At 45.0% G+C, this 23,878-nt stretch overlaps 1 protein-coding gene across 22 annotated transcripts in view; it reads right to left on the bottom strand.

The window, feature by feature from the left end:
- CTBP1 (C-terminal binding protein 1) overlaps positions 1 to 23,878 on the bottom strand; it is a 646,630-nt gene that overhangs the window by 106,431 nt on the left and 516,321 nt on the right. For all 22 annotated transcript variants that reach the window (XM_033951334.1, XM_033951361.1, XM_033951324.1 and 19 more), the window contains 2 exons: positions 17,298 to 17,442; positions 8,621 to 8,827 (listed from right to left, as the gene is read on the bottom strand). In XM_033951334.1, the coding sequence (XP_033807225.1) occupies positions 8,621 to 8,827; positions 17,298 to 17,442 (352 nt within the window). The remainder of the gene's footprint in view (positions 1 to 8,620; positions 8,828 to 17,297; positions 17,443 to 23,878) is intronic.

Below are 23,878 nucleotides of genomic sequence, written 5' to 3'. Positions count from 1 at the left end.
CTTAGTAACAGTGTGTGACAAGTTTCAACGTGTTTGGTGCTATTAATTCCAGGGCAAGCAGTGACTTTTCCCATGACTGTCTCAATAGCAGACTATGGATTTTTCCTCAAAAAACTTGTCCAAGCCTTTTTTAAAACCAGCTACGTTAAACTCTTACTACATATTCTACTACTACTATTTTGGCAATGCGTTCCAGAGCTCAACTATGCTCTGAGTGAAAATTTTTTCTTTCTATTGGTTTTAAAAGTATTTCACTGTAACCTCATTAAGTGTCCTCTAGACTTCGTAATCTTTGATGGAGTAAAAAAATTGATCCACTTATACCCGTTCTACACCACTCAGGATTTTGTAGACTTCAATCATATCTCCCCTCAGTCATCTTTTTTCTGATCTGAAGAGCCTTAACCTTTTTAGTCTTTCCTCATACAAGAGGAGTTCCATCCTCTTTATCAACTTGATCACTCTTCTTTAACCTTTTCTAATTCCGCTACATATATATATATTTATTTTTGATGATTAATGACCAGAATGGAACTCAATATTCAAAGTGAGGTCGCATCATAGAGGCATCATAACATTCTTACTACTCACTGTTCCAATTTCCAGATTATTTATAAATATCTTAAATAGCACTGGCCCCAGTACTGGGACAAACCCAATTCAATTTCTGGTTTTGTTCCAAAGATGGGGAGGAAATTCACTAAACCCCGATGCAGGAGAGCTGATCAAGTTGAAACTCAGACTACAGAATTAGCTGACTACTACTTAGACAGAGAGATTGCATCAGATGAGGAATGGCAGGAAAAGGATAGGCATGAAAGCTTTACCCAGTTTAAACCTGCCCCTGGCACTGCCAGATTACTACCTTTCCAGTAGCCTGTCCCTGTAAGAGCCAGGGCTGGAAAGAAAGCTGATTGTAGACAAACGGATCAATAGCCTCTCATGAGGAGCTTTGTTGAAAGGTTTCTGAAAATCTAGATACACTACGTCAACCGGCTCACCTTTATCCACATGTCTATTCACACCTTCAAAGAAGTCAAGCAAATTGGTGAAGCAAAACCTCCCTTGCCGGAACTCATGCTGACTGTTCCATTAAACCATATTTGTCTATGTGTTTCACAATTTTATTTTTTATAATTGTTTCCAGTATTTTGCCCAGCACCGAAATCAGGTTTACCTGTCTGTAATTTCCTGGATCTCCCCTGGAACCCTTTTAAAAAATCAGTGTAATATTGTCCTGCCTCCCCCCCAATTTTCTGGTACTAATTTAGCGACAGGCTACATATCACTAACAGCAGATCAGCAATTTCATATTTGAATTCTTTCAATGGCTCTGGGTAGCAATGACTGTTTCCGAGTATTCTTTTTGGACTAGTGCTGCACGCTCAAGAGCCATGCTTTAAGCAGTTGCATAGCGAGGGTAAAAGGTGCCTAGAGCGGTGGCACCCCTTCCCCTGTGCCCCCTGTCACATACGGGTGCCCCTTCTCATTTCCCGTATCTTTTTAACTTCTCCAACGTGAGCAGCATGCCCAAGTTGGTGTCGGCTCGCCCTTTGACGTCACTTCCTAGATACGTCACCAGGAAGTGACATCAGAGTGTGTGCCGATGCCAAGGCGGGCAGCAATGTTGATCCTGCTGGAGAAAAGTAAAAAAAAGGTACAGGAGAAGGCAAGGGGCACGTACAGCAGGGGGAAGAGAAGGGGTGCTGGCACCTCCACTTACTATGCCATTGGCTGTAAGACCAAAGCATTCTGGATCTTCTAGCCTAGGGCTGTCAAAGTCCCTCCTCGAGGGCCACAATCCAGTCGGGTTTTCAGGATTTCCCCAATGAATATGCATGAGATCTATTTGCATGCACTGCTTTCATTATATGCTAATAGATCTCATGCATATTCATTGGGGAAATCCTGAAAACCCGACTGGATTGCGGCCCTCGAGGAGGGACTTTGACACCCCTGTTCTAGGGCAATCAGCTCCTTCAAGAGTAAGTCTGGATGCACTTGGAATCCGAGATTTTATTCCTTTGTAGTTGTACAAGATCTATGAGTGCCTGGGTCAATCTGGTTCTACAAGAGCTATTGTTCCCATGTGATGTGCCATTTAGTGGATCACGGGGCCTATCATGAGCCAGGGGGGAAACACGTACAGTAGCCTGATCTCTGGCCAAGGTTAAACCGGGGCGTCTGGCTCTGCATGTTCGGGTTTGTATCTTCAACTGAAGAACCAATCCATCTCTTTGTTCTTTGCAGTCGCCATGAGGTTGAATGTCAGCCAACCCTATGGTCTCACAATGGCCTGGAGCGCTTTCAGGGACAATGTCCACACTCACGGATCTAATGTCTTTCTGCTGAAATAATCCGTCCTGCCAGACAAACACCCCCGAACCCCATTCAGCCCCGAACCCCTGACAAACCGCACATCTACCACCCCCCCGGGCACCCCTCTACCTCCACACCTATCCAGACACCCCCTAACCCCCCCAGACACTTCCTCTAACCTTGTGCGATGGCCGGCCAGCTGGGTCCTCCCTCCAGCTGGCCAGTGGGCCCACCTTCCTCTGAATGGCGGGCCTGTCCCTTCCAAGTGCTTTGTGGGATGCACTGGGGAGGGGCCTTAACCTTTTTAGGCTTGAACATTGTCCACTCCGATCACATGCACCACTGAGATAGTCTGCAGGTGTATTTCTGCTCCTGTTGGAGCAGAGCGTGCATGGTACCTCCCTGCCTGTTGACATAAGCCACTGCAGTGGCATTGTCAGAGAAGACTCGGACTGCTTTGCCCTCTAGTGAAGACTGCAGTTGGAGAAGCATCAGATAAACTGCTCAAATTATATAATAAAGAGCATCTACCACGTAGTCTATTCCTGCCAACACAAGCTGAGTTAGTGGCTCAGTCTATCAGTCTCTGATTTTGTAACCTAGAATCACAGGCACATGCCACAAAACAGGATATAGCTGCAGTCTTAATCCTTAAAGCTAAAGCCTCAAAACTGTCTCCTGAGGACCATATCCACTCTGTAGTCCTGCGGATCCTTTATAACTATGTCTCCCTCCCTTGGTAGGGAAGTGCATTTAGTCACCTAGGCTGCCAGGGAATCCACCTTTGGCATAGCAAACATTTTCTGAAATTCCTGAGCCATGGTTTTATCCATCTTCGGAGGTCTCCCAAGGATCTGTGACTAGGATCCTCATGTCCGGGTGTCACAGGAAAGCCTGAAACTCCCACTACTCCATCCCATGCCACCCATCCAGTGCAAATAAAGCATGATATAAGATATAAGGGTGTAAGGACTTAATCCCTATCAATTTTGAGGCAAAACAAGGTATTTTAAAGAAGTCTGAGAAATCCAAGATGGCCTTGACGGCAGCATTTTAGCGCCCCAAAATGGCTAAAAAATACTTCAGGGCTGACTAAAAACGTCAAAAAATAGGATTTTAGAGGAGGTGGGGATAAAAGACCTAACTGCAGAAACAGTCAAAAGGCAGTTTTCAGATCCCCCTGGTTTTCCCCATAGGTTGTCACAGACTGTACTCACAGACCATGTGCTGGGGAAATTGTGCTGCAGCTTGCTTCAGCTCTTTGAAAGTGTAGATGGATCTGGAGGGATTCTCTGCCTCAAGTCAACGGTCAGCTGCCACGTTGAGATATTCAGGCTGCCAGTTGGAGCTTAGTCGCACTGAGCCTGTAGCGATGTTAATAATTAGCTTCTAACCTTGTTAATTCTAATTAATTTGTAACATCTTTTAACCATTGTAAACCGCATAGAACTTCATGGTCCTGCGGTATATAAACTATTATTATTATTATTACTCCCTCCCCCCCGGACCACAATGGATACACAGATGAAGGGGAAGGCAAAACTGCAACCGGCATCCTAAGAGTCCCAAGGGATGTCTTACAACCTGCACTTAAGCTCCTGACCAAGTCAAGGAAGTGAACAAGTGCTGAGGGCCCAGAACTCTGAGCTCCACAAATCTTCTGGCTGGCTACACAGGTCCACGAAGGATACACTTGCCAGCAGCAGACTAAAGTCTGCTCATCTCCAAATAGGCACAGGAATCCCTTGAGCTGCGTAAAAATGCAAACAATTGAAAAAAATGAAAAACAAACAAAATAATAAAGAAATAAAAGAAGCAAATCAGAATAACACCGTCATGCTCATCTGCAGAAGGAAGAACTGAAGTAGGCATCAGAGACTGGAGAGAAGGAGGAGGAGTTGAAAAGCTGTGATTAACATCTTCTGTAGTATGCTCGTGAGCACACATGGACAACCCTATGGTTCAGCATATCATCCCTATTGCACTATGAGTTTTTGCCTCATTGGCAAGTTTCTCTTCATATTCTTTATTAGCATTCTTTTATCAATGCTTGGCATCTAACTTTCAAGTACTTATGTATCTTTATATTTTCTTCATCTGGATCCTTTTTTTCCATTCTTTAAAGGATACCAAGGGAGGTGCTGCATGGGGATGGTACATGGCCACAGATGGGCAAAGCCAGACATGGGAGAGGGTTTATGTTTACTGACACTTAATATACTGCCCTATCTTGGAGAAGTTCAGGGCAGTGTACAATTTTTTCTATCAGGTACTCTAAGTATTTTTCCGATCTGTCCTGGGGGTATGTGGACACAGATGGATGATGCTGGACCTGAGGAAGTATAGAAACAAGAGAAATGTTGGACAGGGGGCATAAGGATACAGAGGAGTGATGCTTGGCACAGGGGGAGAGGCTAAAAACACACAGAGATGATGATTTATGTGGGTGATGGACACAGGGGAGGGCGATGCTAAACAGGAAATATAGGGGACACAGAGAGGGCAAAGAGATGGAAGATGAATGGTGAGTACAGAGAAAGAAGAAATGTCAAATGAGCAGGAGACCGTGGCGAGTGAGTTAATAGAAGATAACACGAAACAGAAACCAGAGCCTAGGACCAACAAGATTTAAACAATAAAATTACCAGCCAACAAAAAGTAGAAAAATTAATTATTTTCTATTTTGTGATTAGAATATGTCAAGATTTGAAATGTGTGTCCTGCCAGTGCTGGTGTTAACACATGGCTAAGGCCCAGGGCAGAAATTTGGGAGGGAACACCAGGCCATGCCATCTTCAGCTTCCAGTGGGTCTAGGACTCTCTCTGGCAGTTGCCCTAGCTGTACTCTCTTAACACCCGGCTTGAGTGATCTTTATATTTTGCACAGTATAGGAGGAAATGGCTCTTTCTATTTCTTTGGTGTTGGACTATATAGAAGGTGTGGTTTCTTGGGACTTTGGTTTAATTTATGCTTATAATTTTTGGTCAGCTATTATGTATTTGGCATTTCTGTTCTGCTTGTATGATCAAGGTATTCTGTTAGCATGAACTTTCTATGTAGCATTCTGCTGGCATAACTGTTTGAGGCTTGTTTGGATGTGATTAGAGAGAGTTTGCGGAGATAAGGATAAACGTTGTCTCCGTGTCATTCCCTACTCCAATTAAGCACAGAGGCCGTAATCTTTCTGCACTATCAATTTTGAGGGAGCAAAACACAGTGGGGGATTAAAGAACTTCCCTTAATTCCTCCTGAAAAGGGCTGCCCAAATCACACACTTTCAAAAAATCTATATATGCCTTGGAGCAGGACATTCTGTGCATGTAGAAACGCTGATTCAGGTTGGTTTTGGGGGAAATAAGTTAGGTGTTATTATCACCACTAATGGCTGATTATTCTAAATGTGTAGACTGCTGAATGATAAGAGCATTTATATAATCAGGATTCAATTAGTATTAGCGCATGTTTTTTAGCCCATTTAAAGTTTTAGGTGACCAGTGCATGCGGTAGGAGCTAGTATTTAAATGTGCCAAAATTTCTTAAAACGCATGGGAAGAATCCAGCTTCTATAAATCAGCCTTGCAGTTTCCGTGCAGGTTCAGCGTATGTGGTGAAAAGTAGCATCTGACAGTGCAATGTTCAGTGTGCATAAAATAAATCTATTTATGAAAATTAGCTGGACAGTGAGAGTACTATTTTAGGCGATTAATGTAGGCTAAAGGAGCTAGCAGGGTGTATAGCGCTATTATTAACACACTAGTATTTTAGCCCGTTACATTAACGGGTGCTAGAATATATGTCTGTCTATCTGTCTTTATTTCTGTCTCTCTCTCTGCCCCGCTGTCTTTCTTTCTGTCTGTCTCTCTCCCTGGCCCCCTTTGTCTGTCTGTCTTTCTGTGTCTCTCCCTGTCCCTGTGTCTTTCTTCTTTTCTTTCTGTCTCCCTTCCTCCCGCTGGTGCTAGAATATATGTCTGTCTTTCTTTCTGTTTCTCTCCCTACCGCTGTCTTTCTTTCTGTCTCTCTCCCTGCCCCTGTCCCTGTGTCTTTCTTCCTATCTCCTTCCCTACTTCCCTGTGCAGCAGCCGCAGCATTCCCTCTCCCTGTGCACCATCATTTTTTCCCTCATTCTAGCTTCTCCTGCCCCTCCTACACTCAGTACTTTAAACTTCGGCCCGGCCTGTAGGTCAGGGGTTTCTCGAGCTGACCGCCACCCGCTGCTGGTGGCTCCGTGCTCGGCCGCCGTGGCCTGCAGCCGCTGACAGCCGCCGTGGCCTACAGCTGCCGACAACTGCCGCGGCCAACATCCGCCTCAGGGGGAAGAGAGAAAGAGAGAGAGATTTGTGCGCTTGTGCACTCCTACCTGCAGTGCCCTACAGCTCACAGAAAATGGGAGCACATAGGTGGGAGTGCGCATGCGCGGCTTAGGGTTTTATTATATTAGATGAACAGATGAACCCTTAATGCGCAGACAAAGTTTTTGTTGATCCAGGTGCCATTATTAAATTGCTATTTGCTATAAGCTGTCACTGGCATTCTCATTAAGTGAGCATAAGGTTTTAAATTAATTTGTGGTGAATTCTGTTAGCCAGCACTAATGTATGATTTTTGTTTTATAGAATTGATGCAGAATATTTAATCATGACCCCTGATGAAGCTGATATCACCAGTGAAACGGGTCTTGTTGGGTTTGAGCTGTAAGCAGTGGATCAAGATAAGTGCTCAATTTTCTCTGGATCTAAGAATGTCATGTGAGCCAGATGGTATTTTTCAAATTTGAAAATTGAATGTTCCCCAAAATTAGAAATCACATTTGAACGTATTCTCTGTACATTAAATATCATGAGAGGTTTTTCAGGGTCAGTGATTGAAATTTGTAAGCAATAAGTATTAAATGAATTACATATTATTTAGAACATTATAAAATATGATATGTTGCACTTAAAGTGTTCATGAAGGTAAATCAAGTGTGTATTTATAAGATCATATAAATTTTTCTGATACACTTGTTGTAATATGAAAAAATGAATAAAGAAATTATAAAAAAAAAGAAATTTGTAAGCAATAAGTCAGACCTTTTGAGTACTGATGGTTCTGAGCAGGTTTCTGAGATCCTTTTCCTCTCTATAAGATCGATCATTTGCTGAGAGTGTAACTGGGTCTTTTTTGGGTTGTGTAATTTAGAATTTAAGTGACACCAGTGCCATCTTTTGGTAGGATAGTCAACATTCCCTCATGCTTCCTAAAGCTCAACCTGAATCCCTCCCCCTCCCCTTCTCAAACTCATATATCTATATCTATCTATACCAGGGATCTCAAAGTCCCTCCTTGAGGGCCGCAATCCAGTCGGGTTTTCAGGATTTCCCCAAAGAATATGCATTGAAAGCAGTGCATGCACATAGATCTCATGCATATTCATTGAGGAAATCCTGAAAACCCGATTGCGGCCCTCAAGGAGGGACTTTGAGACCCCTGATCTATACGTATGTGTTTATGTCTACATATGGGCCCAAATTTTTGAAAGTGCATTGTAAGTTAGGTAGCAGTAGGCGCCCTACCACCACCTAACTTAATTGGTTTAATTGCTTTCAATTGGCATTGTAATTGACCATATTGCTTAAAAGCAATTAAAACAATTATTAAAACAAAACAAAAACATAGGTGCCTCCAAAAACAACACCATGATTCCATTTATGAAAGCATCTAAGGTCAAAGTAGGCTTGGTTAACACCAGAAACGACCTTAGGCATCTCCATAGACATGAGACACGACAATCATAGGTGCTGGAAATTTAGGCCTTCAAAACCATGGCCACGATTCTACAAATGGCGCCGTTGCATGACTGACATGCAACTGGTGCCGTTTTTAGAGGTGCTGCAGATAACGCCGTCTGTAAAATCCAGCCCATGGTGTCTAGAAAAAATGGGACCCTTTACACAGTTTCAAAATACTTTGTAATTGTTTAAACATTTAGTAGGACCTTTGAAAATACATTAGTCCAACCTTTATTAGGAAACTCCTTTGGCTCGTATACTTTATTTTGTCACAAAAATTTAATCACAGCTTTATCTTTCTCACTATACACCATTTTGCTACAACGGATCTTAATGTTTGCTTCCTAAATGATAACCAAGTTTTAACAGCATCTTGCAGTAACACCTGTCAATAACAGTAATATTTTTTTTAAAATAATAATTCATTTGTTTTTGGGTTATTTGGAAAAATGCTGGGAGGTCCCGTTTTTTTCAAACACCATGTATATATACATCCACCTATCTAGATTTATATTAATGAAAATAAACATACCTAACCCAATGATTCCCAGGGTCTCCCCTCGGATTCTGGCAGCTCCTGAAGCAACTTCTCGAATCTGCTCAACACTCTGAACTCTTGTGCCTTCTCGTAGAGCCTGATGAAGCCAGGTGGTTCGCCTATATAGGTTCAAGATGTGGCACATTGTAGAATCCGCTGTCTCTTCCACGGATGCAGCTGGCACATTACATACTGCAATTCCTTAAAGACAAAGAAAGAAAGCTTTTGCTACATTTAGCATGTATCCTTTTCTCATCTTATGATATCAGGAGTTCAATATGTCAATGACCAATCACAGGGATCAATTTTAATCAGTCTTCTCCTCTGATACTTTAGCAAAATAATTTTTTTCCTAAGATATTCAATGGCAACCAATACTGACCACACAAAGTTCCCCCTCCCACTTAACTAGACTGTTGAGATACCAGAGAAACTTCATTTTACTAAATAAAATTGTTAAATCGTATGATTTATTAGGAGATCTAGAAAAAATTGGTATCGATGAATAAAATACTAAGACGGATTCACATGTGCTATTTTAATGTTCTAATTGGAGGGATGATCTAGTAGTTAAAACAGCAGGTCGAGAACCTGGGAATCCAGTTAAAATTACTACTACTACTATTTATCATTTCTATAGTGCTGAAAAGCGTATGCAGAGCTGTACATTCAACGTGCGACATATGGTCCTTGCTCAGAAGAACTTACAATCTAATTTGGACAGACAGGACATGGGGGGGGGATGCTCTTGCAGACAATGATAGAATGGACACAGGAGTTGAAAGTAGCATCAAAAAAGTGAGCTTTTAGCTTAGATTTGAATAGTGCTAGAGATGGCACCTGACTTTAAAACTCAGGCAGTTTTTTCTATGCATTCTGCTTCTCTTGCTGATGCTCCTTATGACCTTGGCCAATCACTTTATCTTCTACTGCCTGGGGTACAAGTTAGATATTTGGGCAGGGAAGTAACTTGTGCACATGACTAACTTATTGTGAGCTCTAGGTTCAAAAAGATAATTTATTCTAAAACCAAAATAAAATCTTAGATATAATCAGGACAGCAGAAATTAATGAGTATGGTAACCCCTATTAGCAGTTATGTAGGTTACCATTATTTTTATTATTATTTATATGCATTTAGCGCTTGCTTTATCTCAAGGCAAGTTACATTCAGGTACAGCAAGTATTTTCCACCTCCATATTGGGCTCATATTCTACCCCCCCCCCCCAGTCTGGGTTAGGCTATTTTTTTCACAGGCCATGGCGGTAGATGCTCATAGAATTCCTATGAGCATCGCAGCTAATACTGCCATGGTTGGTGATAAAAAAGCTTAAAGCGGCTTCATAAAAAGGGGCCTAAGTTTGCACCTGAGGCAATGGAGATTTAAATGACCTGCCCAAGGTAACAAGAAGCCACAATGGAATTTGAACCAGGCTCCCCTGATTCTCCCATTAGGCTACCCATGTCATGGAAAACCAAATAATCAGTACATTAAAAAAAAAAAAAAATGAACATGAATATGAATCAGCATCATAGGGCCTAACTCATCAAAGATTTTCTCCCAGTCTATGGGAAAATGCTTAATACATTAGGAACATGTTATGTTACTATGACCTTAAATGTATATTTCACAACATACAGTATGAAGATCTCAGCCTCATTTCTCAAGGACATAGCTCTACAATTCCAAAAAGTATCTCCGAGTTTCAAATTCATCCAAGGTAGTGTATATTAAAAATAACCTGGACATAAGCAATAAGAGATTACTCCTACGCATATACATGTATATACTGGATGCAAAATTGACAATGAATGCCCAAATGACAAAGGTTGTACAGAAAGCGTTTTTTGCTCACAGAATGTTGTGCCAAGTGAAGACTATACTTACTGAATGGGATTTTTGTGAAGTATTACAGAGTATGTTATTATCCAAATTGGATTACTGCAATGCTCTATATCTGGGAATAACAGGCACGGGTTAGGGTATTACAGGTAATAGAGAACCCTGATGCACGTATATTAATGGGACGATCACATTTTGATCATATCTCACCTATGCTAAAGAAGCTCCATTATATTCCTGTCAAATTTCATATAAAATATAAGGTCTTGAAATTGGTACATCAGGGGATATATGGCAAATTGCCGAGATACTTTAAGGAAATTTTATATATCAGCTAAGACGTATGGTACGATCTGAAAAAAAAAGATGCTGTAAGATGAGGGGAGATGGGATAGGATTCATTACACTGAGACAGTTAAATCTGCCTTTTCAGTTGCAGGGCCAGCAATGTGGAATGCTCCTCCGGGGAATTTAAGATTATGTACAAATATTCTGAGGTTTAGAAAATTGCTGAAAACACATTTTTTTGTTCAGGTATTTCACTGAATTGAGGTTTGTTCTCTCTTTAGAGAAGGTTCTGTCTGATATTGAGAATCTAGTGGAGTAAGGGGATGATTATTTTAAAATGTTCAGAGACTTTATCACCCTAGACTACCTGGAGCTAGGACCTTTTTGCGAAGGTCAATTCTGTCTGCTTTAAAATGTATTTTGCTGCTGTGGTTAGAACCAACTGTTCCAACGCTTTCCTTGTGGAGGTCTCAGATGATTACCTTGCTAGCCTGGGAACGTTAAAGTGTCCCTGACCTCTCCTCAACTGGAGGTCTCCACTTTACGGCTACATGGGAACCATTTTGAAATACTATGACATCTGTGTCTAGAAGCCATATTTTGAATTATTGATATACAGTGGTGCCTCGCACAGCGAACGCCTCGCACAGCGAACGCTGCGCACAACGAACTTTATGTCTTGATTCGTACAACGGACTTCGTTTCACACAACGAAGTCCGGGGTTCCTGCGGGGTTGGATCGCAGCGGGGTTGGTCGAGCCGCGAGGGTAGTCTCCTTCTCCTTACCTGCCCTGTCGCAGCACACAGCCGAACGGAAATCTTCCCGATGTCAGCGCTGACGTCGGAGGGAGGGCTTAAGCAAAGCCCTCCCTTCCTCCAACGTCAGCGCTGACATCAGGAAGACTTCCGTTCGGCTGTGTGCGGCTGCGGCAGGGCAGGTAGGAAGAAGGCAATGGCGAACGAAAGAGGGGGGAGGGGGCGGTCCGCCCCGAAGAATGTGCACAGCTGGTCAGGTCCCCCGATCGACCGACAACAGGCCCGGCCGACAAACCTCCCTGCCCTGTAGCCGCGAATCTAAATTACCTCTTACAGCAGCTTCAATAATCCAGCTGCTGTAAGAAGGTAATTTAGATTCGCGGCTACAGGACAGGGAGATTTGTCCGACCGGGCCTGTTCTGTTGTCGGTCGGGTGCAAAAGCGCCACAAAGGTGGAGGCAGGGAGGGAGGAAAGGTGGAGTGGAGAAGAAAAGACGCTTAAGGGGGGAGAAGGCCGCTGAAAGCACATGTTGGAGCAGGGGATGAGAGGGAGGGAGAGAAGGGGAAATATTGGACAAGGGCAGAAGGGATGCTAAATCATAGGGTGACAGGCAGAGAGAACAACAGGAAAAAGAGTGGAAGCAATCTTGAACCCTGAGGGTGAGGGCAGAGAGAGGTGGTGAGATGATTGATCATGGGGAGAGGGACAAAAGGGAATAGAGATGGGATAGGAAGATAGTGGAAGTAAAAGGACAGGGAGATGTATGTTTTTAGATGTATCTAAATAAAATAATAACAAAAAATTTATCTTTTTTATGTCATCTTAGCATATTTTATGCTGCAGAACGAATTATTTTTTTTTACATGTATTCCTATGGGAAAACGCGTTTCACATAACGAACGTTTCACATAACAAACTTGCTCCTGGAACCAATTAAGTTCGTTGTGTGAGGCACCACTGTATGTCTAATTAGTTGTTTGTATATTTGAGTTAGTTTCTTTGGGACTCCGGACAGGGGGGGTGGGGGGAGTTAGGGTGGGAGGGGATGATTAAAATGTATGATTGAGCTCTGCTTATTGTAAGATATATTGGATCAACTAGTTTTCTGCTCAATAAAAAATTATTTAATCATAAAATGTTCAGAGAATGGCCACCCGGATGGTCTCGGGACTCAAGGATCTCCCATACGAAGAACGGCTTGACAAATTACAGCTTTACTCGCTCGAGGAGCGCAGAGAGAGGGGAGACATGATCGAGACATTCAAGTATCTTACGGGCCGCATCGAGGCGGAGGAAGATATCTTCTTTTTCAAGGGTCCCACGACAACAAGAGGGCATCAGTGGAAAATCAGGGGCGGGAAACTACGAGGTGACACCAGGAAATTCTTTTTCACTGAAAGGGTGGTTGATCACTGGAATAGTCTTCCACTGCAGGTGATTGAGGCCAGCAGCGTGCCTGATTTTAAGGCCAAATGGGATCGGCACATGGGATCTATTCACAGGGCAAAGGTAGGGGAGGGACATTAGGGTGGGCAGCCTGGATGGGCCGTGGCCCTTATCTGCCATCTATTTCTATGTTTTGTTTACTTTTTTGTTTTATTGGATTATGGATGTATTTATTGTAGGCCACCTAGGTTTTAGGCAGTTAATAAATAAATAAAATATGCCATAATTCTAATGGATTTATGTGCATAATTGGTATGTAAATATTTAGGTGTACAGTGGAACCTTGGTTTACGAGCATAATTCGTTCCAGAAGCATGCTCGTAAACCAAAGTGCTTGTATATTAAAGCGAGTTTCCCCATAGGAAGTAAGGGAAACTCGCTTGATTGGTTCACACCCCCCCCCCCCCGAGGTGACGGCGCTGCTCCACCTCACCCCACCACATCCCAAAAAGACCCGCTACCCCCGAGGACACAGGCACGCTTCCACCCCCCACCCGCGAACCGATATCATCCCTCTGCGAACTGGCATCGCCCGTCCACCCAAACACAAGCCCTTACCCCAATCTGGCACCAGCTCACAGCACCAACCCACAGGATGTGCCGTGCCAGTGCCTTTTGGCTCCTGCTTTGAGAGAGTGGGAGCCAGAAGGCCTTGAGCATGCGCAGATGCTCAAGGCCCAGCCCAGGCAAGAGACAGGATCTTCAGGCACCAGTATCAGCACATCCTGTGGGTTGGTGCTGCGTGCCGCTGCCAGATCGGGGTAAGGGCTTGTGTTTGGGCAGGAGGACAGTGCTTGTTTCCGGGGGGGGGAGGGGGGCATTCATGAGCTGGGAAGGGGCGATGCCAGTTCTCGGGAGAGAGGGGCATTCGCAGGCGGTGATGCCAGTTCTCTGAGGGCGGGCGGGGGCGATGGCAGTTTTCAGGGGGAGTGCATTCATGAGCGGGGGTGGGGGGGGCAATGCCGGTTCTCGAGGGGGGGGCATTCACAGGCGGTGATGCCGATTCTCGGGGGGGGGGCTCGCAAATCGAGTCAATGCTCGGTTTGCGAGACACGATTTGCTCGAGTGTATTGCTTGTCTTGCAAAACACTCGCAAACTGCGTTACTCGCAAACCGAGGTTTGACTGTACTTTATACATTTACCACCACAGTGTGCATTATTTATTATACAATTCTGTACATATTGTGTGCCCTCTGCACAAAAGTCCTCTCCACTGTACAATATCCCCCCAAGGGAGCAATAGGCTGAACTACTGACTATCAGTGTTTCTCAACTTAGTCCTTGGGGAACCTCAAGTCAGTCTGTTTTCAAGATATCCACAATGAATATGATGAGATATATTCATATACAATGGAGGCAGTGAAAGCAAATATATCTAATGCATATATACACTGGTGTAGGATCAAGTTCAGAAACCCTGTCCTACACCAGTGTTTCCCATGTCAGTCCTGGAGTACCTCCTTGACAGTCAGATTTTCAGGATTTGCAAGAAAAAGACTTGTATACATTGAAGACTGTGTAAGCAAATCAATCTCATACATATTCATTGTCGATATCCTGAAAACCTGACTGGCAAGGGGGTACTCCAAGACTGACTTGGGAAATACTTGCTTACTCTGTCCCCAAAACAATGTAAAAAAAACCAAAATAAAAATAAAACAACCCAATGAATACAATAAAACATTGCATGAATTACATGAAATATAAAAACAAAAATTTAGCCTGCCCACCTCTATTAGAATTGTTATTACATCACAGAGATTGGTAAAAGTAACCCAGATGACTTATTCTTTGAAATTAGTCTGCCACAGAATACTATATTACAGACCAATTCAGCAGTGGCGTACCTAGCATATGTGACACCCGGGGCCCATCATTTTTTGACCCCCCCCCCACATCTGTACAAAAAAACATGATTTTTAGTAACAAGCTACATGTCACACATGAGTACCTAAGAAAAGGCAGCATCTTACAAACTGCAGTGAGCAGTACAACATCAATACACCCATTGTAAAACTAAACAAGCCAGACTAGTCCAGATCAATCCTAACAGAAAACCATGTCTTTCGAACACACAGAAAACACCTTCGCCTAGTATGGAATATGTAATCACAAACTAACCCCTCCCTCTTTTACAAAACTGGCCCAGAACATCCTCTCGGACGTCAGAATTGACGTCGGAAAGAAGACGTATTGTCGGCGGCGATTAGCAGCAGCAACAGGGAGGTAAGATTGCAGCGGCGCGGACCAGGGCAAAGGAAGGAGAGAGGCGCTTTTTTTTTCTCCCGCGGGAGGGAGAGAAGGATGTAGGCAGGCAAGCTGGCTGGCTTTAGCGTGGCAGGGAGGGAGGGAGATAGGTAGGCAGGCTGGCTTTGGGGGTGGACAAAATCTGGAAGGCAGTGGGGGGACATAAGAAGGAGACACTGGGGGCACTAAGGACATGGGAAGGAGGCACTAGGGGCACCATGGACACAGGAAGGAGGCACTGGGGGCATAAGACGCACCTGACCATAAGACACACCCTAGATTTAGAGGAGGAAAACAAGAAAAAAAAACATTCTGAACCAAATTCTCCCTGCCAGGCTCTGTACCCAACTCCATACTCCTTGTCAGCACCCTGTCCCCCCTCCCTGCCAGGCTCTGTACCCTGTCCCCCTCTGGTGGTCTAGTGGTAGGCAGAGGCAGGGCACAGGGCAGGCATGCCTAGTGGCCTAGTGACAGGCAGGCTGACCCCATACCCCTCACGTACCCTAAATCATCCCCTCATAACCCCCAGTACCTTAAATCATCCCCCTATGTACCCCAAGTACCTTTTTTAATCATACCCCTGTACTTTTTAAAATCCCTCCTTCCCTCCCTAGACGGCTAACCTGGTATTTTAAACATCTCCCCACCCTCAGTACCTTTTAAAATCCCTCCCTCCCTCCCTAGATGGCTATCCTGGTATTTTAAACATCCCCTCACCAACCCCCCGGTACCTTGATGCAATCCTGGCGGTTCAGCGCTGCATCGGCAGCCTCCCCTGCTGGACAGCCACCCAAGTCCCCATCTGCCGCGGCAGTAATAGGCAGATGTGAGCCCCGAGCGCGCCTGCCTAGTCTCGTGCCGCCCAAATGGTGTCAGCTCGGTCCAGCGCTGCATCGGCAGGCTCCCCCATCTGCGCCAGAAGTGAAAGCCAGACACGAGCCCCGAGCGCGCCTGCCTGGTCCCGCACCGCCACTCGAATGGTGCCGTCAACTCCCGCGAGTCTCGCGAGAACCAACAGCACCATTTGGGTGGCGGCACAGGACCAGGCAGGCGCGAGCCCTGAGCACAGGACCTGGCCGCCCCCTCCCCCTTGGTACGCCACTGCAATTCAGTAAAGAATTAATACCATGTTATCTACCTCAGTTCCCATTATTTCAAATGCACTAATTATGTGCATTAACGCAATGGCACACATTAAAGCTAATAGCGTCTATTAGAGAAACATTGGCATGACATGGTATAGTCTAGTCTTTTATTTGCTATGAATAAAACTATTTCTCTACAGTTAAGACAGCTATTTCAAGATCCTTTTTTCATATCAGTTCAATATGCCCATGAATGGTAATAATGAACTGTTTTTGGACAATCAGGGGGACAATTCTACAACTGGGCAACTCCAGTTAGGAATGCCAATGTCATTATAGAATACTAGCATAACCGTGGCATGACTACAGTTAGGCACAATCATTTACACCAGGTCAATGGCTGGCATAAATGGATGCATCTAAATGTTCCATGCTGTGTAACTGCTAGGATTCTATAAGTTGCACATGTAAACTGGAGACATGCAATGCTCTACCTACATGTACATCCTCTATGCAGTTACATACTACATTACAGAAGAGCACATTCACTTATACCTGCAAAGTGCATATGATCACATGCACCCCAATTATGAATATTTGCACCACAGACGTTTGGGGGGGATAAACAAAGAATAAAATGTTCTTCAATTTGCTTTGGCCAAATAGTCACAAAAACCATCACAAAACTACATTTGATTGGTCTGTGGGGACAAACTGCACTACTCACGCTGGATGGACTTATCTGTCACTACAGTGCACAATGTCATTTGTAATTTTCTTCTTCAGCAGGGCAACATGCATAGAAGAGGAAAATAGCTTACACCATTTCAAAATTATAGCATAAAACAATACAATTTGTCATGCTAAATAGGGAGATTTCTATTAAACTAATCATGTCAACTTCTGTAATGTGCTTTACTGATTAAGTAGATCTTCTGTCTATTAAATGTCTAGTGACAAAGCCATATTGTGCAATTAAGTCAGTACTATTAAAAAATTGTACCTAAATCTCCAGCAGATTTGATATCAATGTTATCGAAACCACTGCCGATTCGGACAATTATTCGAAGTGCTTTGAATTTCTCCAGGTCTTCTCGTGTTAATGTGATAGTGTGATACATCAGTGCACCCACCGCTTCATTTAGTACCTAGAACAAAAAATAAATACAAGAAATGCTTCTATATAAGATTGCGCTTCCTTCTCCCCCCCCCCCCCCCGCCCACCCTTTTCAATCACTGGGTCCCTTTAAAAACATACTGTATAGCACTTGGCTTTATTAATCTGTTCATACAAGTAGGAGTTATTTTCTGTTCTAAGAAAGAGCGAAGGCATCTAGTCCGCTAGATCCATCATGGGAGCAAAACAAAAGGCAGACCAAACAAAATCCAAATGTAAGGTCTTTATTAAAAGTACTCCCAGGAACACAAGGATGTTGTGCTTGACATGGCCATGCTTCACCTATATGGCTGCATCAGAGGCAAACTAAAGCTAAATTAAAACCACAATTTAAAACCACAATTCATAAAATAGGACATTCATAATAAAAAAATATCATTCCAAAAACTGATTATACATTATTTTAAATAAAAGACATTGGAAATAAATATAAATTGCATACTTACTTTCTAACAATTTAAAACTGAAAATGATTTGTACATAAAATGGAAATAAAAGCTTATCCAGCTGGTGAAAAACATTCTAAAAACACCAAAGCTGTACACATCATGCAGGTGTGTTTGGGAGGTGGGGTATAAAGAGATTATGTACTTACCCTGGTAAGCTCTTTTCCAGTAGCTAGATGAGACATTCTAGACAGTAGAGTTATTTCCCCATAACAGCATGCTGCTGCAGAAGGAATCATCTCTGGATTTTTCATTCGGCCTCTGTTGCACTTCACTGGGCTCTCTAGCTCCACCTTCAGTTAGTACCCAAGTACATAGAGCCACCCAACACATGTGAAGTAGAGGCACCCGTATTAAAAAGTAACTACACAGTACTATTATCCGTCAATAAAGGCTTCAAAGGAGCTCAGAAACTACTCCCCAATACATTGAAACATTTAAACAAATTCTTCCCAGCCCTCAAGGATGGACAGGCATCCAAGAATCAGCTTGGAGAAGCATAAATAAACTGAAAACTGTAAGCAGGCACAGAAAGGACAGGGCAGGAGTCTAGAATGTCTCACCTATCTACTGAAAAAGAGCTTACCAGGGTAAATACATAATTTCTTTCTGCAGTGCAATAGGTAAGACATTCTAGATCAGGGGTCTCAAAGTCCCTCCTTGAGGGCCGCAATCCAGTCAGGTTTTCAGGATTTCCCCAATGAATATGCATGAGATCTATGTGCATGCACTGCTTTCAATGCATATTCATTGGGGAAATCCTGAAAACCCGACTGGATTGCGGCCCTCAAGGAGGAACTTTGAGATCCCTATTCTAGATAGTAGGGATATACAATAGCAGTCCTCCAAAAATCTAGGGCACGCTTGCTGCGCCAACCCTTCGGACCAAGGACCCAAAGGCAGAGTCCTGTCTTGCCATATACACTCTGTAGAACTTGGCAAATGTGTGAAGAGAAGACCACGTTGCCACTCTGTAAATCTCCTCAGGGGAGACAGCTCTAGTTTTGACCCACGAAGAAGCCACGCTCCTGGTAGAATGTGCCTTGACAGAAACAGGAGAAATCATGACCTTGAAAGTGGGAGCACTCCACTTAACTGAATGAGTCAGCACAAACAAATGGTCGGAGAGACAAAACTTGTTGGTGACCTCCAGATAACAGAGAAGAACTCTGTGCACATCCAGTTTCTTCAACAGGTGATCCTGTGTCTTGAACACACTGCCTGATTAACACAGAAAACCAAAACTACCTTTGGCAGGAAGGAAGGAACTATCTGAAGGGACACCTCCACCTACGAAATACAGAGAAAAGGGTTTCTGCAAGACAAAGCTTGCAGTTCTGATACAAGACGCACTGAAGTAATGGCGACCAGAAAAAAGATCTTGAGCATCAAGTCCAAGAGAAAAGCATCTCGAAGGGGCTCAAAAGGAACCTTGGTAAGGCTAGACAACGCCAAGTTAAGGTCCTAGGAAGGGAAAGGATGCTTAACCGGTGGTCTGACATGAAGAGCCCCCTTCAAGAATCTAGCGACATCAGGATGAGACACCAAGGAAGACCGATGCTCCTGGGATCTAAACCAGGAGAGCCTGGCCATTTAGACCCAAAGAGAAGCCACAGTGAGGTCTTTATCCAACCCAGCCTGAAGAAAAGCGAGAATTAGCGAGATTGAAGCTGAATAAGGATCCACCTTGTCCTGGGCACACCAATGTTGGAAGGCCTTCTATGCCTTAGTGTAAACTAGAGAATGACACGGTGAAAAAATTGGTCCCCGTCACCGCCCCGTCCCCGTCTCACCATCCCCGTCACCGCCCCGTCCCCGTCTCACCATCCCCGTCACCGCCCCGTCCCCGTCTCGCCATCCTCTTCACCGCCCCGTCACCGCCACTGCCACCCCATTCACCGCCCCGTCACCGCCACTGCAATCCCATTCACTTTTCTTTATTTACGTATAAAGGAAACATTCTTTAAAACTTTAAAACTTAGTTAAATATTAGTTAATAACTATACAAAAACAAAACACGCAGAGAAAAAATTAATTAATATAAATTCTCAAAACTGACACATTTTGATCACTAAATTTAAAATAGTTATTTTTCATACAGTTTTTCAATCACTAATCTTCCACCACCCCTGGGGCTAGCAATGCAAAAACAAACATGACATGTACTTTAAATGCTTATAATGTTAGCCTATATGGTAAGTAGACGCGGCCGCTGTACCTAATCGCGGCAAAGATCTCCCTGCCGTGATTAGCATAATGACCGCGGCTACGGCTGCAAGTCTCCCCTCCCCCCAGCGATCACGGCAGGAGGGCACCCAACCCCTCCTGTAGACCCCCCCAACGGCCCTCCCGACAATCGCAGCAGAAGGGTACCCAACCCCTCCTGCCGGTCCTCCCAATGGCCTCCCCTAAGATCGCCGGCAGGAGGGTACCCAACCCCTCCTGCTGGACCCCCCCCCAACGAACCCTCCCACCCCGGAACCCCCTTAGTCTTACTTTCCAAGTTGGACCGTCCAAATGAGGCGGGCCCGCCCCTACCCTGCCCAACCCACAGGATCCTAGGGCCTGATTGGTCTAGGCACCTAAAGCCACTCCCGCTATAGGAGGGGCCTTAGGTGCTTGGGCCAATCAGGCCCTAGGATCCTGTGGGTTAGGCAGGGGAGGGGAGGGGCGGGCCCGCCTCATTTGGACGGAGGCAGGCCTGCTGGCCAGATGAGCGAGGAGCTGTCCGGTCCAACTTGGAAAGTAAGACTAAGGGTGGTGTTTCGGGATGGCGGGGTTTGTTGGGGGAGGGACCGGCAGGAGGGGTTGGGCACCCTCCTATTGGCGATATAGGGGGCCGTTGGGGGTGCCGGCAGGAGGGGTTGGGCACCCTCCTACCAGTGAGGGCGATCGTCGGGGGGGGGGGCGGGTTCTATTGGCAGGAAGGGTTGATCTGACAAATGAGGAGCACGGTGAAAACACAGGTAAATTGCGGTTCCTAGAGGGGGGGACATTGGCCTGCGGGGACAAATCTATTCACCGTTTTTGCGGTCGGTGAAAGGATTTGTCCCCGCGTCTGCGGCGATTTGCTAATGAGGTCACCATAACCCGCAGCCAAACCGCAGCCACGCAGCGGTTCGCTGCGGGGATCGCTCCCCGTGTCATTCTCTAGTGTAAACCAACACCGTGGATGACTTCTTAGACTTCAGAAGAGTATCGACAACCAGAGCAGAATATCCTTTATGCTCTAAGGCTGCGCGCTCAAGAGCCATGCCATAAGAGCAAAGTGACCCGGATCTTCCATGGATACTGGACCCTGCATGAGAAGGTCTGGATATGCACTCAGCCGAAGGCTGTGACCTTTGCATAGATGCATCAGATCTGCATACCATGGTCTGTGAAGCCAATCTGGAGCTACTAGAATGATGCAGGCAAGATGAGCAGAAATCCTCAAAATGGCCCAGCCAATCATCGGCCAAGGAGGAAAATCAAACAGGAGAATCTCCTGAGGCCAAGGCTGCACCAGAGTGTCGAGTCCCGTGATGCTGGGCTTGGATCTTTGATTGAAGTGATCTGCTTTCTTGTTTCTTGCTGTGACCATGAGGTCAAAGCAGGGCAGCCCCCAGCGTCCCACTATTGCTTGGAATGCCTCTGGGGACAGGGCCCACTCACCCGTATCCAGCGTCTGTCTGCTGAGGAAGTCTGCTTGAACAGTGTCTACTAGAGCTGCCTGATTCAGGAAAAATAATTTCAATTCGAATCAGCCTATTGAATTGATTTTTCGATTTGATTTTCCTGCCCAATTGGGGATTTTTTTCCCCCAGACATAATGGTGGGTTTATTTTATAGCCTCTTCATCCCCTTCGCACTCTCCTACCCACACTGGCGCTGTGGTGTAAACAAAATAAACAAACAAAAAAGACTTTTCTTTGCTTTATTAAATACTAGCTCACATTCACGGTCTAACACCAGCTCTGGCAGGATACACATTTCAAATCTGACATACTGTAATCACAAAACAGAAAATAAAATTATTTTTTCTACCTTTTGTTGTCTGGTCATTATCCAAATCATGTTGATCCCAGGCTCTAGTTGTCTTCTGATAACTCGCTTGCCAGGGTCTCCTTCTTTCTCTGTGCTAACCATCAATCTTCCATCTCTGTCCTCCCCTTCTGTTTCCCTTCCCTCCCCATGGAGGTCTGGCATCTTTCCTTTTTTTCATTTTCATCCCCGCAGCTGCAGTGATGGACCCCAGATCTAGTGCTACCCAACTCAGGAAAAAAAATTTTGATTCAATTCGATTCAGCCTATTGAATCGATTTTGATTTGATTTTCCTGCCCAATTGGGTGTTTTTTAAAACATCCTGGCGGGTTTATTTTATAGCCTCTTCATCCCCTTTGCCGTCTCCTAACCACACTGGCGCTGTGGTGTAAACAAAATAAACAAACAAAAAAGACTTTTCCTCTCTCTGTTAAATCCTAGCTCGTGTTTGCGATCTAACACCAGCTCTGGCAGGATACACTTTTCAAATCTCACATATTGTAATCACAAAACAGAAAATAAAATAATTTTTTCTACCTTTTATTGTCTGGTCATTATTCAAATCTTGTTGGTCCCAGGCTCTGGTTGTCTTCTGATAACTTGCTTGCCAGGGTCTCCTTCTTTCTTTGTGCTAACCTTCAATCTTCTATCTCTGTCCTCCCCTTCCGGTTCCCTTCCCTCCCCTGGAGGTCTGGCATTTTTCCTTTTTTTTGTCTCCATCCACCTTTTCTCAACAACCCTTTCATCCATCATCTCTCCCTCCATCCCTAAATCCCATTGTCAACCATCTCTCTCCCTCTCCTCTGTTTTTAGACCCATTATTTCTTCCCCCAAAAGTCCAGCATATGCACGTCTCTTTGAACCCCCACCCTTCCCTCCCTCCCTCCATGTATTTCTACACCAGGGCCCATTCCCCTGAAAGTCTGTCACCCCCTGAAGGCCTGCACCCCCCCGAAGGCCTACACCCCACCCCCGAAGGCCTGCCTCCCTCCATGAAGGCCTACACTACCCCTCCCAAAGGACTGCATCTCCCTATGAATTACTATCCCCCCCCAGAAGGCATGTGTGTTCCTCCCTAACCTCCCACACCTCCATTTACCTGATTCCAGCAGGGAGCAGCCTGCAGAGAGGATCACGGGTACTTTAGCGATCACTGCAGGTTGCCATAGGCCTTTGGAGCTGTCTTCCCTCTGCTGCGGTCACGCCCCTCCTCTGATGTCAGAGGCAGAATCGCGGCAGAGGGAAGACAGCTCCAAAGGCCTATGGCAACCTGCAATAATCGCTAAAGTACCAACAAACCTCTCTGCAGGCTGCTTCCTGCTGGAATCAGGTAAATGGAGGTGTGGGAGGTCAGGGAGGAACACACATGCCTTCTGGGGGAGGATAGTCCTTCGGTGGGAGGTGCAGTCCTTTGGGAGGGGTAGTGCAGGCCTTAATGGGGGGGTGCAGGCCTTCAGGGGGGACAGGCAGGCCTTCAGGGGTGGGGTGTAGGCCTTCAGGGAGTGACAGACTTTCAGGGGAATGGGCCCTGGTGTAGAAATACATGGAGGGAAAGGGGGGTTCAAAGAGACATGCATATGCTGGACTTTTGGGGGAAGAAATAATGGGTCTAAAAACAGAGGAGAGGGAGAAAGATGGTGAATAATGGGATTTAGGGATGGAGGGAAAGAAGCTGGATGAAAGGGTAGTTGAGAAAAGGTGGATGGAGACAAAAAAAAAAGGAAAGATGCCAGACCTCCAGGGGAGGGGAAGGGAACTGGAAGGGGAGGACAGAGATAGAAGATTGATGGTTAGCACAAAGAATCAGGTAAATGGAGGCGGGGGAAGCCGGACACTGCAGCACTTCACAACTGACCCTCCCCCCTCGCACTCTAAAGGAGGAGCGGCAGCAGCCGGCCAGCAGGACAGCACTACCAATACTGCTTTAGGGGGGGAGG

Source organism: Geotrypetes seraphini, chromosome 1, assembly GCF_902459505.1.
Source record: "Geotrypetes seraphini chromosome 1, aGeoSer1.1, whole genome shotgun sequence".
Lineage (NCBI taxonomy): Eukaryota > Metazoa > Chordata > Amphibia > Gymnophiona > Dermophiidae > Geotrypetes > Geotrypetes seraphini.
The sequence above is the reverse complement of the archived record's forward strand: the minus strand, read 5'-3'. Positions and strand labels throughout refer to the sequence as shown.